The sequence below is a fragment of the Pipistrellus kuhlii genome, unplaced genomic scaffold (assembly GCF_014108245.1).
Source record: "Pipistrellus kuhlii isolate mPipKuh1 unplaced genomic scaffold, mPipKuh1.p scaffold_m20_p_20, whole genome shotgun sequence".
Classification (NCBI taxonomy): Eukaryota; Metazoa; Chordata; class Mammalia; order Chiroptera; family Vespertilionidae; genus Pipistrellus; species Pipistrellus kuhlii.
Genome location: NW_023425516.1, coordinates 522,979 through 538,176, shown reverse-complemented (window position 1 = coordinate 538,176; position 15,198 = coordinate 522,979). Strand labels below are relative to the sequence as shown.

Here is a 15,198-nt window from a genome sequence, read left to right as displayed (position 1 = left end):
GGGGATCGAACCTGCAGCTTAGACATGTGCCCTGACCTGGAATCAAGACCTAGTTTACATAAGTTGACATTTAACCACTGAGCCACATACGGGCTATTAATTTATTGATTTTTTTTTTTTTTTTTTTTTTTGAGAGAGAGACAGAAACATCGATTTGCTGTTCCATTTATTTATGCATTCATTGGTTACTTGTGTGCCCGGACTGGGGATCAAACCCACAACCTTGGCATATTGGGACTATACTCTAACCAACTGGGCTACCTGGCCAGCGTAGGTCTTATTGCCTACACACACACACACACACACACACACACACACACACACTCTTTTATTGATTTCAGAGAAGAAGAGAGAAATGTCAATGATAGAATCATTGATTGGCCATCTCCTGCACGCCTCCTACTGGGGATTGAGCCTGCAACCCGATCATGTGCCCTTGACTGGAATTGAACCTGGGACCTTCCAGTCTTCAGTTCAGTGCTCTATCCACTGAACCAAACCAGCGAGGCTGCTTTTTAACTTTTATTCCTATTGAGAGAGGCCGTTGAAAGCCCTTGCCCTTAAGCTTAAGTTTGTTTCTGGAAACAGATTTTCCCTGTCTTCTCTCTGGTGATCTAGACTCGGGAAGAAGCTCTGTCAGGATTGGCTGAAAGCACAGGGGAGGTCACTGGTGTTGTGGCTGCGCTGGAACAACTGATGCTGATGGCTCCCTTGGCGACGGAGTCTGTTTTTCAACCCAGGAAGGTTAGTGTGTCCTGTTCCAGACTAAACGGCTGCCATTCCTCAAGTCCTACTGTTGAGCTGGTAGGCACTGTGAGAGCCAAACTCTTTTGGATGAAGAGGAAACTGTGAGTCTTTCTGGGTGCTTATTAGTTCTTTCCCCAGAGGTGTTAGTTACATCAGCGAATGCGTCACTAAGGTAAACATCCAGAGAACTTTGTTCCTAGGCCTACCTTTGCCAGGTGTACTTTCTGTTGACCTAGAATTTGTCCCAACAGGAAGTGCTAGAGTACCTGTCTGCTTTTGATGAAGAAACCACCGAGGTTTGTTCTCTGGGCTCGTCTCGGCCTCTTGGTCTCCCGCTGGTAGAGGAAGAGGAAGCAGGATCTGAACCGGAGCCTGACCCGAAGGGTTGTCCAGAGGCTCGTGAGGGCTCGGAGTTAGCAGATGGCAGTCTTGCAGAGGGAACCATTAGTGCCGAGTCCAGCCATCAGGAACCCACCGCAGGCCTCACACCCCTGAGCAGCTCTCCTTGTTACTACTTTTACCAAGGTGAGGGGCCCTGAGGAGGAGGGCTGGTTGCAACAGATAATTTCAGAGAGAGGGCCTGAGCGGAAGGTATCGCCACTGGGTCTCCTTGGCCTTCCGGCTTGGGGCGGGGGAGAGACCTAGCCATAGGAGGGCCATCGTGAGGACTGGCCAAGGGTATTTTGTGATAGAGCTACTTGTCTTCAGCGGAGGATGGGCAGTACATGTTCCTGCATCCTGTGAACGTGCGCTGCCTCGTGCGGGAGTATGGCAGCCTGGAGCAGAGCCCTGAGAAGATCTCGGCAGTGGTGGTGGAGATCGCTGGGTACTCCATGTCTGAGGTAAGGTCCTGCAGAGGTGGCGGTCAGGGAGCAGCATCGACCTAATGTCTTGGAGCTGGGCCTGCTCACCCAAGTTAACAAACTTTTAAGGCCTTTAGTGTACTTGGTTTTTTTTGTGTGTGTGTTTTTTGGTATAACAGAGGTAGAGATTTATTGAAGAACAAGTACAGACTCCCACGTGGGAAAGGGAAAAGTCATGAAGATTTTTTTTTTTTTTTTTTTTTTTTTTTTTTTTTTTTTTTAAGAAGAGAGGAAGGAACAGAGAAACATCAATATGATAATGAAACATGGATTGGCTGTTTCCTGCACTCCCCCTACTGGGGATGTACCCACAACTGATATACATGCCCTTGACCAGAATCGAACCTGGGACCAGTCTGCAGACCGATGCTCTATCCACTGAGCCAAACCGGTTTTGGCTTTTTTGTTTCTTTTTATTGCTTGAGAGAAATGTCCAAGAAAATGAAACTTCCTTGGAGGACTCTTTAAAAGCTAGTTTATGCAAACTCAAAATGCATTTTTGGGTTATATATCTATGAGTTAACTTGCTTGATAATTTACATATGTGAAATTTGCCCATTGAGAGTTATTTCTGTATTGATCTGAAATTTTTAAAAAAATATATATTTTATTGATTTTTCACAGTGAGGAAGAGAGAGATAGAGAGTTAGAAACATCGATGAGAGAGAATCATCGATCAGCTGCCTCTTGCACACCCCCTACTGGGGATGTGCCCGCAACCAAGATACATGCCCTTGCCTGGAATCGAACCCGGGACCTTTCAGTCCGCAGGCCGACACTCTATCCACTGAGCCAAACCGCTCCCGGCTTGATCTGAAATTTTTTATAAGCCTAAATTCTTTGGATATTATAAACTTTCCATAAAACTTGCAGAAAAAGGAAACAAAATTAAATTAAGTTGATGGGCTTCATTTTTTACTGTTTTAGGTTGACCTTCATGCAGTGGGGAAATCTGCTTTATGTATATACCCACTTATCATTAATTCTGTCAGTGGCTCCCAGATTTTTGATAAGAAGTTACTCTTTATTTTCCTTATTCCCTTTTCTGAGGCATGGACCAGAAAATCAGAAACAGCTGATCAGCTTCAGATAATGTATTGCCTGGCTCTGTTTATTCATTTGTAGCACAAACCCAAAAAACTGCTTCTGGTTACTTAGTCTGCCTACTGTAGCTTAATTCACACTTTCTGTTTGCTTTTCAAAGTGGTGATTACTTGAGCACTACAGTGCTGACTGTGTGTGTGTGTGTGTGTACTGTGGATGTCTAGGGTGGGATTTTCTGTCTGTAGAGGAAGGCCTGGTCTTTGTTGAGTGTTGGTCCCTTTTCCACTGTAGGATGTTCGACAGCGTCATAGATATCTCTCTCACTTGCCCCTCACCTGTGAGTTCAGCATCTGTGAACTGGCTCTGCAGCCTCCTGTGGTCTCTAAGGAAACCCTAGAGATATTCTCAGGTAAGAGTGCCCCAGCTTTGCTTCTCGATATAGTGGAGTTCAGGGATTCCTATTACTAGACACCCAGTATGGGAGGGTTTAAGGAGCGGTGTCAAGAGTCTCAGCCTCCTGATACGCTCCATCTATTCATCCAGTCCAACCGGGACTATCATGTGGCTTTAGGTATCAGTCAACTAGGAGGAGGGAATGGCCAGGTTGTCTTGGGTCTGCCTCATAATCTGACCAACCCACAGATGACATCGAGAAGAGGAAGCGTCAACGCCAGAAGAAGGCTCGGGAGGAGCGCCGTCGAGAGCGTAGGATTGAGATGGAAGAGAACAAGAAACAGGGCAAGTGTAAGTTCAAGCTCTCTCCATCTTTGAGTAAGACAGCTGTGCATCATGGTCCAGAGGCTCAGTGCCCAAGCCTCGGAGCCAGACTGCTTGGGTTCTTATCCCAGCTCTGCCTCTGTTCTCTTCAGTGTTTTAAGTGTGAATCATGAGCGTACCCTCCTTCATAGGCTTATTTGAGAATTAAATGAGTTAATTTGGGTCAAAGTACATAGCATATAGTAAGGAGTAAGATTAAATTCATCTTTAGTATCGTGGTGAGAAAACCTGGTGGGGGGAGAATTAGAGATCTGTTGAATGCTGGGGATAATTGTCCCATGTGTTCTCTGGATGGATCATCAACCTTACCTTTGACTCTCTAAATAGAGTTAAAAATGTGGATTTTGAAAGTTCTGTCTATCAAGCATGTCAAACTTGCTGTCAGCAAGCCATGAGTTTGACATGTTTGGATCTTACTCCCCTGGGGGAGACCTCAGCTGCTGAAAAGGATTTGAGGAAATCTGCCCGGCTGGTGTGGTTCAGCAGTTGAGCATTGACCCATATGCATCAGGAACTCATGGTTCTATTCTGGCCAGGGCACAAGCCAGTATGTGGGCGTGGTCCCCAGTAGAGGCCATGCAGGAGACAGTCAATGATTCTCATCATTGATGTTTCTATCTCTCTACCCCTTCCTTTCTGAAGTCAAAGATATATTTTTAAAAAGTTTGTGAGGAAATTTGTAAATGGGCCTACCATTCTCATCTTTTCCTTTGCAGACCCAGAAGTCCACATTCCCCTGGAGAATCTACAGCAGTTTCCTGCCTTCAATTCCTATACTTGCTCCTCTGATTCTGCTTTAGGTCCCACCAGCACTGAGGGCCATGGGGCTTTCTCCATTTCTCCTCTTAGCAGAAGTCCAGGTTCCCAAGCAGGTAAGTAAAGTTGGGATGTAAAGAATGAAGGTGCAAGTGTTTCCTTGTTGTAACATTGTTTATAATAAACTAGTGGCCCAGTGCACAAGTGTGTGCACATTGAAATTAGAAGAAATATTTTAATACCGCTATTTGCCCTTTCTCTATAATAGAAGTGTCAACCAAAGTCATGATCAACAATAACAGATCAAACATGCGTACCATTGACGCCAGCGAGAGCTTTACATGTATCATGCATGAACGAGTCAATTTAGCCTTTTATAGATAGAGAATAAACTTGCTTAATTAGACCTGCTTTCTGGTGTAGCTAAACTTTTCCAACCCAGTGAAGCACCCCACCTTCCCTTTCAGGGAATTGTCAGCCACAGCAGTACATATCAGCACGAAGCAGACTGTTACTGTAGATCACACAGGGAGAACAAAGGGGAAAACATTAACTCCAGCAGTGTTTGAGTTTATTCTGTGCAGTGAGAAAACCTGAAGTCATTTTCTTTTTTTAAAAATATTTTTTTATTGATTTTTCACAGAGAAGAAGGGAGAGGGATAGATAGTTAGAAACAGTGATGAGAGAGAAACATCAATCAGCTGCCTCCTGCACGCCCCCCACTGGGGATGTGCCCGCAACCAAGGCACATGCTTTTTTTTTTTTTTTTTTTTTTTTTTTAATATATTTATTGATTTTTTTACAGAGAGGAAGGGAGAGAGATAGCTAGAAACATTGATGAGAGAGAAACATCGGCCAGCCGCCTCTTGCAAACCCCACCATGTGCCCACAACCAATGTACATGCCCTTGACCAGAATTGAACCCGGGACCTTTCAGTCCGCAGACCAACGCTCTACCACTGAGCCAAACCGGCTTCGGCCTGAAGTCATTTTCAAGGTCCATCATTTCTTCTTTTCAGTTGGGTCAAGTTTCTTCTAAGCTTTCTAAATGTCCATTTTTTGGCTAATGAAAAGAAAATTGAATTCCACTGAGTCTCCTATCTACCTACTCCAGGACTTCTGTGAGGATCAAATGAGATGAGGTCAAGGGAAAATGCTTCACAGACATTTGGTTACAGTGTAAAATGTTTGCACCTGGCTATAAAGCATGTCATGTTCCTGGGCTAAAGGAGGTTAGTTGCTAGGGAGAGGAAGATGGTCATTGGTATATGATGTCATTACGTGGTGCCCACCATGATGGTTGCTGGGCTGGGCCGGGCTGTAGGCTACATTTTGCGTCATGGGGTCTTGGCAGTGTTGGCTGCTATTTAGTGGGCTGTTGCTCTGGGCTAGAGATAGGGCCTGTGTCCCATTTGGGGAAAGCCGAGTGTTGCTTTGTGGGCGCCAGGTCCCTGGTGCCACTTCTCTGTAAATGGCTAGTGCAGGTCACTGCCGCTTCTGCATTGAGCATCTGCCCCTGGTGGTCAGTGCGTGTCAGCGCAACTGGTTGGACAGTCAGACACAGCATATTAGCCTTTTATATATAATAGCAGGTGTGGTGTGGGGGATAATCTACAAAGTCTATTGGTAAATAATTGGCTAAATTATAGAATTGATACTTTGAAACAGCGTACTTTATACCTAAGGAAGAAGAAAATAGCTCTCTTTATGAACTAATGAGTACACATTTAGAATAAAAGGAGCTTTTAGAACAAACAGAAGATGATACCATTTGTAGATTTAAAGAAAAACAGGCCAAACATTTTATTGTGGGTTTGAATATCTAAGTGTATAAAAAAATAGTGGGGTGATTATGTTCCAAACAGGTAATCGTATTCCACTCTAGGGAGTGAGACCAGGATTGAGAGATTGTTCAAAGAGGCCTTTAGCCTTTTAAAAATATTTTCCCCCTCTTATAGAATGTATTACTGTTAGGAAATAAAACATGTAAGAAAGAGTTGCTATCATTTCAGAGAGCTGTCATTTCTTATCTTCATCTCCTGGCAGATATTTTGATACTTAAATTTTATTTCTCTATCAGGTATTTTAAACAAAATGTCCAATATTCAAAACTCTTGGTTACCTTTTTGATGGTACTGCTATCATTAATTAGGAGCCTAAGGTTAGGGCAGGGCCTTAGTGGCAGAGACTGGGATTAGACCTGGATCTTGAGGGCTACACAACCATGACGCTCTGAAGAGCATGTTTAAGAAGAGAGCTGCTATATAAAGGAATACAGCAGAATACCAACCACATTGTTTGTGATATAAAGATTATGTTCCTGAAGGTATTTGAGCAAGAGCAGTGGGATGGTCCTAGAAGTGGACCAGCGCTGGCTGGCTGTGGAAGGGCCTGCTAGTGGGGGAGTGAATAGCCGTGCATGCACGCGCCCCCCTCCCCCCCCCATAGTGATCAGAACAGCAGGTAGACCTGACCTGTGGGAGATGCTCCACCTGAAGCCAAAGGCTGGGAAGGCTGCTCCCCAGGGAGTCTCAGGGGAAAGCTGGCCTCTTCATTTGGGATTTGTTGTGTGTGTGTTTTGGATTCTAACTGAATATCCTCAAGTCTTCGACACCTGCTGACTGGAACATAAAAGCTGACCTGATTAAATTTTATACCTTCTACTGGAGTGTTTACATCTATATCAAACCAAGTCATGACAAAACAAACCTAGTCTTGAGAGTCAGCTGATGTGGAAGGTCTTTTACTGTGGGGATGGGATAGATTCTGGCAGACCTGGTGTTACTGTAAACACAGCTCTTCTCTAGTGCTCGCTGGTATGAATAATGGGCCTTGTTCTTGGCTTTTTGAGAACATGGCAGAGTTGAAATCGGGTCAGTGTTTGCTTTTTGAGTTGATAGGTAATTATCCATACCTGATTCAGGGTTCCTCTCTTTACTCTTGCTAAGAGAACACTAGCTCTTTGGAACTTGACTCATATAATAAGGTGTCTGGTTCCCTTTCAGACTTTGTGCTGAGCCCTGTGTCACCCACTGCGAACCAGGGCAGCCCTCCACTCTGCATCGGGAGCCTGGAGGAGGACTCTCCCTTCCCTTCGTTTGCCCAGGTAAACCCTGTGCTTGGGAAGCAGCCAAGGACATTGAACCGAACTCCACTGCTTGCTCTTTCTGGAAATCTCTGTTAGAGGAGAAGGGGCTTGCAGACTAATGTGACACTGATCCTAATAATCACAGAAGTTCTTAAGTGGGAAGCTCATAGATTTAGTCCCAGATATTCTCGTAGATGTACCAGAGAGAGGCTAAGAGTAGTTGAGGGCGAATCAGTGTTCTCATTATTCAGCAAATTATTAGATTTATTTTTCCTCCCCTTTCCCACTTTGGCAGATGCTGAGAGTTGGAAAAGCAAAAGCAGATGTATGGCCCAAAACTATTCCAAAGAAAGGTGAGGATGGCCCTCCTGGTGAAGGTGGGTTTTGTCCTTTTTAGAAGGTAAAAGTCTCTAGAGTTGTTTCTAGAATTGTAACACTGTTTGTTTTTTTAGATGAAAACAGCTTGGTCCCTCCTGCCACCATGGACAGTGACGGGGAGAGTGATAACTCAGACCGTGTTCCTGTGCCCAGTTTCCAAAATTCTTTTAGCCAAGCTATCGAAGCAGCCTTCATGAAACTGGACACACCTGCTACTTCCGATGCCCTCTCTGGTAAAGGCGGGGGGAGTGCTCAGCACAGGGCAGTCCTTCCCGCCCGGGTCCGGTGGCAGATGGCACTAATCGGCCGGGCGCTTTTCCCTGAGCTCTAGGCTCACCTGCTAGTGTCAGCTATCATTTCATTGGTGTCAGAGGACCTTTCTGCCACCCCAGGTTAATTCTCCAGGCCTGGAGGAAAGAACTTTTATTTCCGCTCCTAAAACAGCAGTGGAGAGTAGATGTTGGAATCCTGAGTTGGTAAAGGGGGGCTCATTGGTGCAGAAATTGGGCTTGAAGCCCACCAACTCTGACATTCATGGTTAGAGAATGGCATTGATGGTGTGCTTCCTGTGTGCCTGGCGTGGTGTAGACTTTATTCTCCCGTTAACCCTGTTAGAAGGTGTAACTCTGCTGCAGCTGAAGAAACAGTTCCAGGGAGATAAAGTGACTTGTCCAAAAACAAAGCGTATCCAAGTACCAGTATTCCAAAACAGCCATTCTGATTCCAGAACCTGTACTCTTAGCTGCCATTGTCACTCTCAGTAATGAAAACTGGCTTGGGGACATGGGGTGGCAATCTAAACTAAGTTCTCTTTCTGTTTCCGTTTAGAAGAGAGAGGAGGAAAGAAAAGAAAAAAGCAGAAGCAGAAACTCCTGTTCAGCACCTCCGTCGTCCACACCAAGTGACACTACTGGCCCAGGCTACCTTCTCCATCTGGTTTCTTTATCCACGCTTTCGTTTTGCTGCTGTAATTTTTATGTATCTGAGTTTGAACAGATTAGTTCTGGGGGGAGGGGGTTTCCAGAATATGAGGGGGAACCAAGATTTTAAATACAGTGTATTTTCCAGCTTCCCTCTTTACACCAAAATAAAGTATTGACACTCATAAGAGATCTCTTCCTGCCAAGGTTTTTAGTTTGTTACAGGTTAGTCTTTTTGACCATGTGTGATTAGTTTTTCTCAACCTTAAATAAACGAGTCCCTTCAACATCCCTTGGAAAAGCAGCCCAGACCAGAGTGTTAAACCGCACTGCTGTGCTCTGATGTCATGTGTCGGGCATTCTGGTTTCAGCACCTTTCAGCGAGGCTTTTACAAGTAGTTGAATCTTTTCTATCTGTTCAGTCCTCTAAAGAAACAGGGATGGAATAAAATGGATTTAGAATACTCAGCTCGAATTGCAGTTTTTCGTTTGACATGGCCAGGCTGTGGGGCCAGACCTAGGCTGCACCTGCATGTATGATGGAGGGTTTTACCTCTTCCACGTGGCTTGTTTGGCAAGGAAAGATGGACCTTTAAACCAAACTTGTTTCAAGTGACAGGAGCAGCAGGAGACCAGCTCCTGGAGGTGGAGGACGGGTTTGGAAGCAGCAGGGCTGCCCACTCCCTGTTGTCTAGAGTAGTCTTATGCCTTGGTTTGAGCTAAATTGGAGTGATGAATTCTTTTGCTGCTTAATAAAGTAACCTCTAGGTCTAACAGAATGTGAAGGCAAACAGTTGCAATAAATTACCTGCACAAGCAATGTGAGCTTTCTGTTTTATTTTTTTAATTCATTGAGTTTTTAGAGGGGAAAAAAACAAACATTGATTTTTGTTCCCCTTATTTATGCATTCATTGGCTGATTTTTGTATGTTCCCTGACGGGATCGAGCCTGCAGCCTCGGCGTAATTGGGACGATGCTCTAACCAACTGAGCTGCCTGGACAGGGCAGCTTTTTGTTTTGTAAGTTCAACTCAGGTCAGCTAGACATACTTCTTATAAGCAGGTTAAAGTATCGGCTAGTATGACTGTGAGCTGGGAGTAGCTATAACCTGTCATTTTTTTTTTATAAATATATTTTGATTTTTTACAGAGAGGAAGGGAGAGAGAGAGAGAGCTAGAAACGTCGATGAGAGAGAAACATCGACCAGTTGCCTCTTGCACACCCCCTACCAGGGATGTGCCCGCAACCAAGGTACATGCCCTTGACCGGAATCGAACCAGGGACCTTTCAGTCCGCAGACCAACGCTCTACCACTGAGCCAAACTGGTTTCGGCGTATAACCTGTCATTCTTAACCGAAAGCCATTCAGAGATCCAGGGTCAGGAACTCGGGGGGGGGATTTGAGAGTTCCAGCCTGACATGAAAGGGGTTTTTTTTGTGGCAAAAGCCACAAATCTCAGATGTGTCAGGGCTTTGAGCAACATCCATTCTATGATGGAGAAAGGAGATCCTGGGAATGTAGAAGATCCAGCGCCTCCCAGAATGCCCTGTTCCTACAAGTGGGCTGAGCTTGGGCACCGTGAAGCCAGCAGGGGTTCACTCCATTGCTGCAGCAGCCGCCTCGCCGCCATCGGAAAGCTCCTCCTCACCCGGTTCCTCCTCCAGCAAGCAGCTTCTTGTGACAGACTTCTGGATGGCTTCCCGCTCCCCTGGGGAAAGGCAGGCACATGGGGGGAGGTTTGTGACAGCTGGAGGCCAGTCACTGCTCAGTTCGCACTGGGTTAGGGTTGCTTACCTTCATCAGTGCAGTTCTGCAACAAGATCAGCAGCTGTCTCCGGTTGTACTGAATCAGGAACTTCTGGCATGTTCTAATGGTGCCTGGCACAGGAAAGAGCCCTGTGGTGAAAGGTGTCTTCCTCGAGACTTTCAGAGCCAGGGGAAAGCATCCTGCTCTTGGGAGACCACCCACCAGACACCACTGAACTCTGAGCCTGACACGTACCTCCCACGTGCAAGGTGTTGAGAAAACACGGGTAACGGTGTCCTTTGTTCTCCAAGTGTGTGATGAAGGGAAGAGCCGACCACACAAGCTGGTAGAACTCCTTTCGGCATCGAAGTAGCACTATTCCAGTATATGCGTTGAGGTATCGCACTACAGTAGGCAAAAAATTTGGGGAAACTGGATTCTCAGCAGCAGGTCAAAGGTCTTAGGGTAACTAAGCCTACTGAGTGCCAACAGCTGTCCAAGGCAGTGGCATTTGGGACACATGAGTAAACAGATTCCTGAAGGAAAGAGATTATCATTTATGGAAGGGGGAGAGGGAATAGACAATGGCCAGTGCCTTGCACATCACTCAACTGATGAATTTAGAATTTTAATGTTCTTATTCACTGACATTAATGTAATATGTCGGGGGTGGGGAGATGGAGATCCAAACCCTTGGCTCAAGAGAGGCTCTACAGCTGGGCTCTGTAGCCAGCCGTCTCACCTGATGTAGCACTATGCCTATCTTCTATCTAAATAAAGCCCTAATATGCAAATAGCAGAACAACCAAATAACTGGTCTCCGATGTGCGCTGACCACCAGGGGGTAATGTGGAACATGGGGAGTGTTGGCTGTGGCGGGATGGTGGAGCAGGTGAGCGAGGATGCCAGACCAAGGTCGTCAGGGTGAGCCTCTAGTGGTTAATGAGGATTTTTTGCCCCACACAACGTGGTCCTGCCCAGCTGCCGGCACTATCAGCAGGTGCAAGCATCAGCGGCCAAACCTGATCATGAAGGGGCTTTTTCACTCCCCCTGCTCCTGAGGGTAGATGGAGCAGCAGCTGCCGCTGGCACTCACTGCTGGTGCCAGCCCCAACTGCTCCACGCCCTCTGGGTGCAAGTGGGGCCGGGGCTATCAGTGTGGGAGCGGTGGCAGACAGGACCAGGGCCCGTGCCCACCGCAGCCGCACCGTCCACGGTTCCTTTCAAGGGGCATGAATTCATGCACTGGGCCCCTAGTGTGCATATACCGTTTTCCCAAAAGTAAGACAGTGTCTTATATTAATTTTTGCTCCCAAAGATGCGCTAGGTCTTATTTTCAGGGATGTCTTATTTTTCCATGAAGAAGAATATGGTACACATTTATTGTTAAATGAAAATAAAGGAAATTTATTACCTGTATATGGTACAGTAATACGGTAGTTGTCAACACAAACCAGACAAACTGTGAATCCTACAGTATCAAGAACTTATTTATTCAAGGACAATCATGTCATCTTCTAGAACATCATCATAACAATTCAATTCCTGAATTTCCTGGTGAATTTCTTGTGATTCTTTCAGAATCAGTGGACCAAATCTCTCATGTTAAGCAATAATAGCATACTGAGACAGAGTCTAGGGGGGGGCCTTATTTTCGGGGGGATGCCTTATATTTCACTCAGAAGGAAACCTGTAAGTAGGTCTTATTTTCAGAGGATGTCTTATTTTCGGGGAAACACGGTAGTTCCCCAGGATCCCATTTTGAGCATATAGTAAAGGAACGAATTTAGATTTGTGTGGCTGCCAGGAAGGCACCTCTTCTTCCTCATTTACATGCACATAATTGTGTTCTGTACTTTACAGGCCCTATTGAGGACTTTCCATGTGATATTAATGTAACCAGTCACCTAACTTAATAGGAGCTATACACATGTCCCTTCACTTAATTGTAGTCATCCTATTAAGTAGCAATCAACAATATTCACATATAAATAGAAACAGGGGGTTCTTGCCCAAAGTTCCACTGCCTTCTGTCTTAGCTCTCCGCCTAACTTTGGACTTGTCCACACCTGGAGCTGGGAATCCCAGGCGCCTAAAAAGGACCACTTAGTGGCGCAGACACATGGCTCCCCGGTAGAGCCTCCTATGAACCGGGAGGTCACGTCAGCCCCCAGTAGGGGGCGTGCACGACGCAGGCAGCCGGTTCTCATCACGGATGTTTCTCCCTCTCCCTCTCCCTCTCAGGATGAATAACAAATATATTAAAAACAAAAAACACTTCGTGCACCAGGCTTGGCAGCTCCGTGGGCTGCTTGTGCCCTTCCTCCCTCCTCCGGCCCCCAATCCCCCCAGGTTCCCGTCCCCAGCACCTTCGTACCCGCGAAGCCGATGGAGCAGGCGGCGCCGCCGAAGGTCCCATGCAGGCGGGCGACCGTGTCCCGCACGAGGCCGCCCAGCACGCGGTCATCCAGGCTCAGGCGGCAGCGGGGGTCGTCAGACACCACTTCGCAGAGCAGGTACCTGGGGGGCGAGGGGAGGTGAGAGAGGCCAGGGCTGCGGGCGCCGGGCCGGAAAGAGCACCGAGGGGCCAGCCACGAGCCGCCTACCTGTGTTTGAACCGCACCATGGCGACTTCCGCTCCGGCTCCCGACGCGCAAAGCTGGTGCCTGTTGATGGCCAATGGGAACTAACCTCCGCAGTCCTGCAGCCACTCAGAGAGGGAAGTAGGTGGGGAGGCGGGGCTATGATGCTGAGAGGCCGAGCGCAATGTCAGTCTCCTTCAGCCCCGCCTCCATGTGCGTCTCCTGCGGTGGCGCTCGGAGTTTCGCCCCATGTGGGTGCGGGCGCTGCGCGGGGCGGTCTGGGCTGGGTGGGTGTTCAAGCCCCGCCGCGGCGCGCGGGGCCACACGGATGCAGTGCTGCGCGTGGGCCCTCAGGAGGTTACTTCCTGGTCCAGCACAACCCAGGCGTGTGCGCACTTACATATTCCCTCGAAAGCTGCACGTAGAACTCGGATTTACAGGCCAGGACTGACGCGGGAAATCGGACCCTCACTTTCAGCTTGGGGCTCGGTTTGCTGTTTCCATACAGCCAAATATGTTATTATTGTTGGGGCTTTTCAACATGAGTCTCGTTTTTTGTTTGCAAAACCAATCAGTGGTGGTTATATTTTCCTTAAACATTTTTTAAATTGACTTCAGAGAGGAAGGGAGAGGGAGAGAGATATATAGAAACATCAATGATGAGAGAGATCCTGCACGGCCCACACTGGGGATTGAGCCTGCAACCCCGACAGAATCAAATTTAGGACCCTTCAGTCCCTAGACCACATGTGTCACACACAAGGCCCGCGGGCCAAATCCGTCCTGCCAGGCCTTGCAATGTGGCCCGCACCGCGCTGTCATCACTGCACTCCGCTGCGTTTCCATCACAATGACAGTTTATGACTGTTCAGTAAACCATTCGGCCCGCGATTTAGGCTGGATTTTAGATTTTGGCCCCTTCTCTGATTGAGTTCGACACCCCCTACCCTAGACTGACATTCTATCCACTGAGGGCATATTTTCCATTGAAAAGCCCCTAAAAGCAGCAAATAAAAATAAATTATAATCCATTCCTGAGAGAAAATAATTTATCATGCGGTGTGTTTTCCTGCCCCTCCCCTCCTTCGTCCCATGGGCCCCGCCCCGCCAGCGGTCCTTAAAGTGAGATTTGGGACCTCTGGGCTTTCCAAGACGCCAAGCTCAAAATTACTTTCACAATAACAGTAAGATGCTATTTGCCTTTTTTATTCTCCCAATGGACAGTAAAGTTTTCCAGAGGTTACATGACATATGCTGACGTTATCACTCTGATGGCTAATGCAATTGACTGTTAAATATTTATATTTTAATATCCATGATAAGTATTGATACAGCCCACAAGAACAAAAGCTCTTTGGGATCTCAATGTGAAAATGAGACAATGAAAAAAGTTTGAGATGAGAACTGCTACCCGTGTTATTATGTTTTTCTTTTATTTTTAAGAGTAGGATCATACTGCTTAGTACTCTTTTCTCCTGCTTGAATATCTTCTCAAAAACGTCTTATTGAGGTATAACGTATAAAATGCATATACAACTCAATGTGTTTTTACACAAGATGGACGTGAAGCCACCGCCCAGATTAAGGGAGCATTTCTAGTGCCCAAGAAGGTTCCCATGCCATCCTCCCAGTCAAAATCCTTCCCAGAAGTAGCTTCTATTCTGACTTCTATTATGAAAGACTAGAGGCCCAGTGCACAGATTTGTGTACATTGAAAGGAAATTAATTAGAAGAAATGTTTTAATGTTGCTATTCGCCCTTTCTCTATAATAGAAGTGTCAATCAAATTCACAATCGACAATGACATCGAAACACATGCATGCGATTGGCACCAGCAAGAGCTTTATATGTATCATGCATGCACAAGTCAGCTTAGCCTTTTATAGATATAGAATAATCTTGCTTAATTAAACCTGCTTTCTATGTAGCTAACCTTTTCCCAGCCCAGTGAAGCTCCTCAACTTCTCTTTCAGGTAATTGTTAGCAACACAGCAGTAAATATCAGCATGAAGCAGATTATTATTCTAGATCACACAGGGAGAACAAAGGGTAAAATATTTAACTGCAGCAGTGTTTGACTATATTCTGTGCAGTGAGAAAACCTGAAGTCATTTTCAAGGTCCACAATTTCGTAGTTCTTTTCAATTGGGTCAAGATTCTAAGTTTTCTAAATCTCCATTTTATGGCTAATGAAAAGAAAATAGAATTCCACCGAGTCTCCTATTTACTTACTCCAGGACTTCTGTGAGGATCAAATGAGATGAGGCACGGGAAAATGCTTCACAGACATTAGG

At 46.2% G+C, this 15,198-nt stretch overlaps 2 protein-coding genes across 5 annotated transcripts in view; one reads left to right on the top strand and one right to left on the bottom strand.

The window, feature by feature from the left end:
* Nucleotides 1-14,805, top strand: part of RNF10 (ring finger protein 10) — a 42,949-nt gene extending 28,144 nt beyond the window's left edge. Inside the window, exons 8-17 of one of the 4 annotated variants that reach the window (XM_036449422.2) lie at nucleotides 619-744; nucleotides 999-1,272; nucleotides 1,456-1,589; nucleotides 2,946-3,063; nucleotides 3,297-3,398; nucleotides 4,148-4,303; nucleotides 7,193-7,293; nucleotides 7,571-7,628; nucleotides 7,728-7,886; nucleotides 8,482-8,765. In XM_036449422.2, coding sequence (XP_036305315.1) covers nucleotides 619-744; nucleotides 999-1,272; nucleotides 1,456-1,589; nucleotides 2,946-3,063; nucleotides 3,297-3,398; nucleotides 4,148-4,303; nucleotides 7,193-7,293; nucleotides 7,571-7,628; nucleotides 7,728-7,886; nucleotides 8,482-8,558 — 1,305 coding nt within the window. In that variant the 3' untranslated portion in view covers nucleotides 8,559-8,765. Of the gene's footprint in view, nucleotides 1-618; nucleotides 745-998; nucleotides 1,273-1,455; nucleotides 1,590-2,945; nucleotides 3,064-3,296; nucleotides 3,399-4,147; nucleotides 4,304-5,206; nucleotides 5,267-7,192; nucleotides 7,294-7,570; nucleotides 7,629-7,727; nucleotides 7,887-8,481; nucleotides 8,766-14,677 lie in introns of those variants that run through there. The other 3 variants (XM_036449423.2, XM_036449425.2, XM_036449426.2) reach the window with 3 other exon arrangements.
* On the bottom strand, nucleotides 9,590-13,070 carry POP5 (POP5 homolog, ribonuclease P/MRP subunit). Its single transcript, XM_036449436.2, has 6 exons — nucleotides 12,929-13,070; nucleotides 12,700-12,842; nucleotides 10,578-10,727; nucleotides 10,370-10,453; nucleotides 9,916-10,283; nucleotides 9,590-9,682 (listed from the first exon to the last, which is right to left on the bottom strand). Exons 1-5 carry the CDS (start codon nucleotides 12,946-12,948, stop codon nucleotides 10,171-10,173), a joined length of 510 nt encoding a protein of 169 aa, XP_036305329.1. The 5' UTR covers nucleotides 12,949-13,070; the 3' UTR covers nucleotides 9,590-9,682; nucleotides 9,916-10,170.
* Nucleotides 14,806-15,198: the final 393 nt, after the last annotated feature.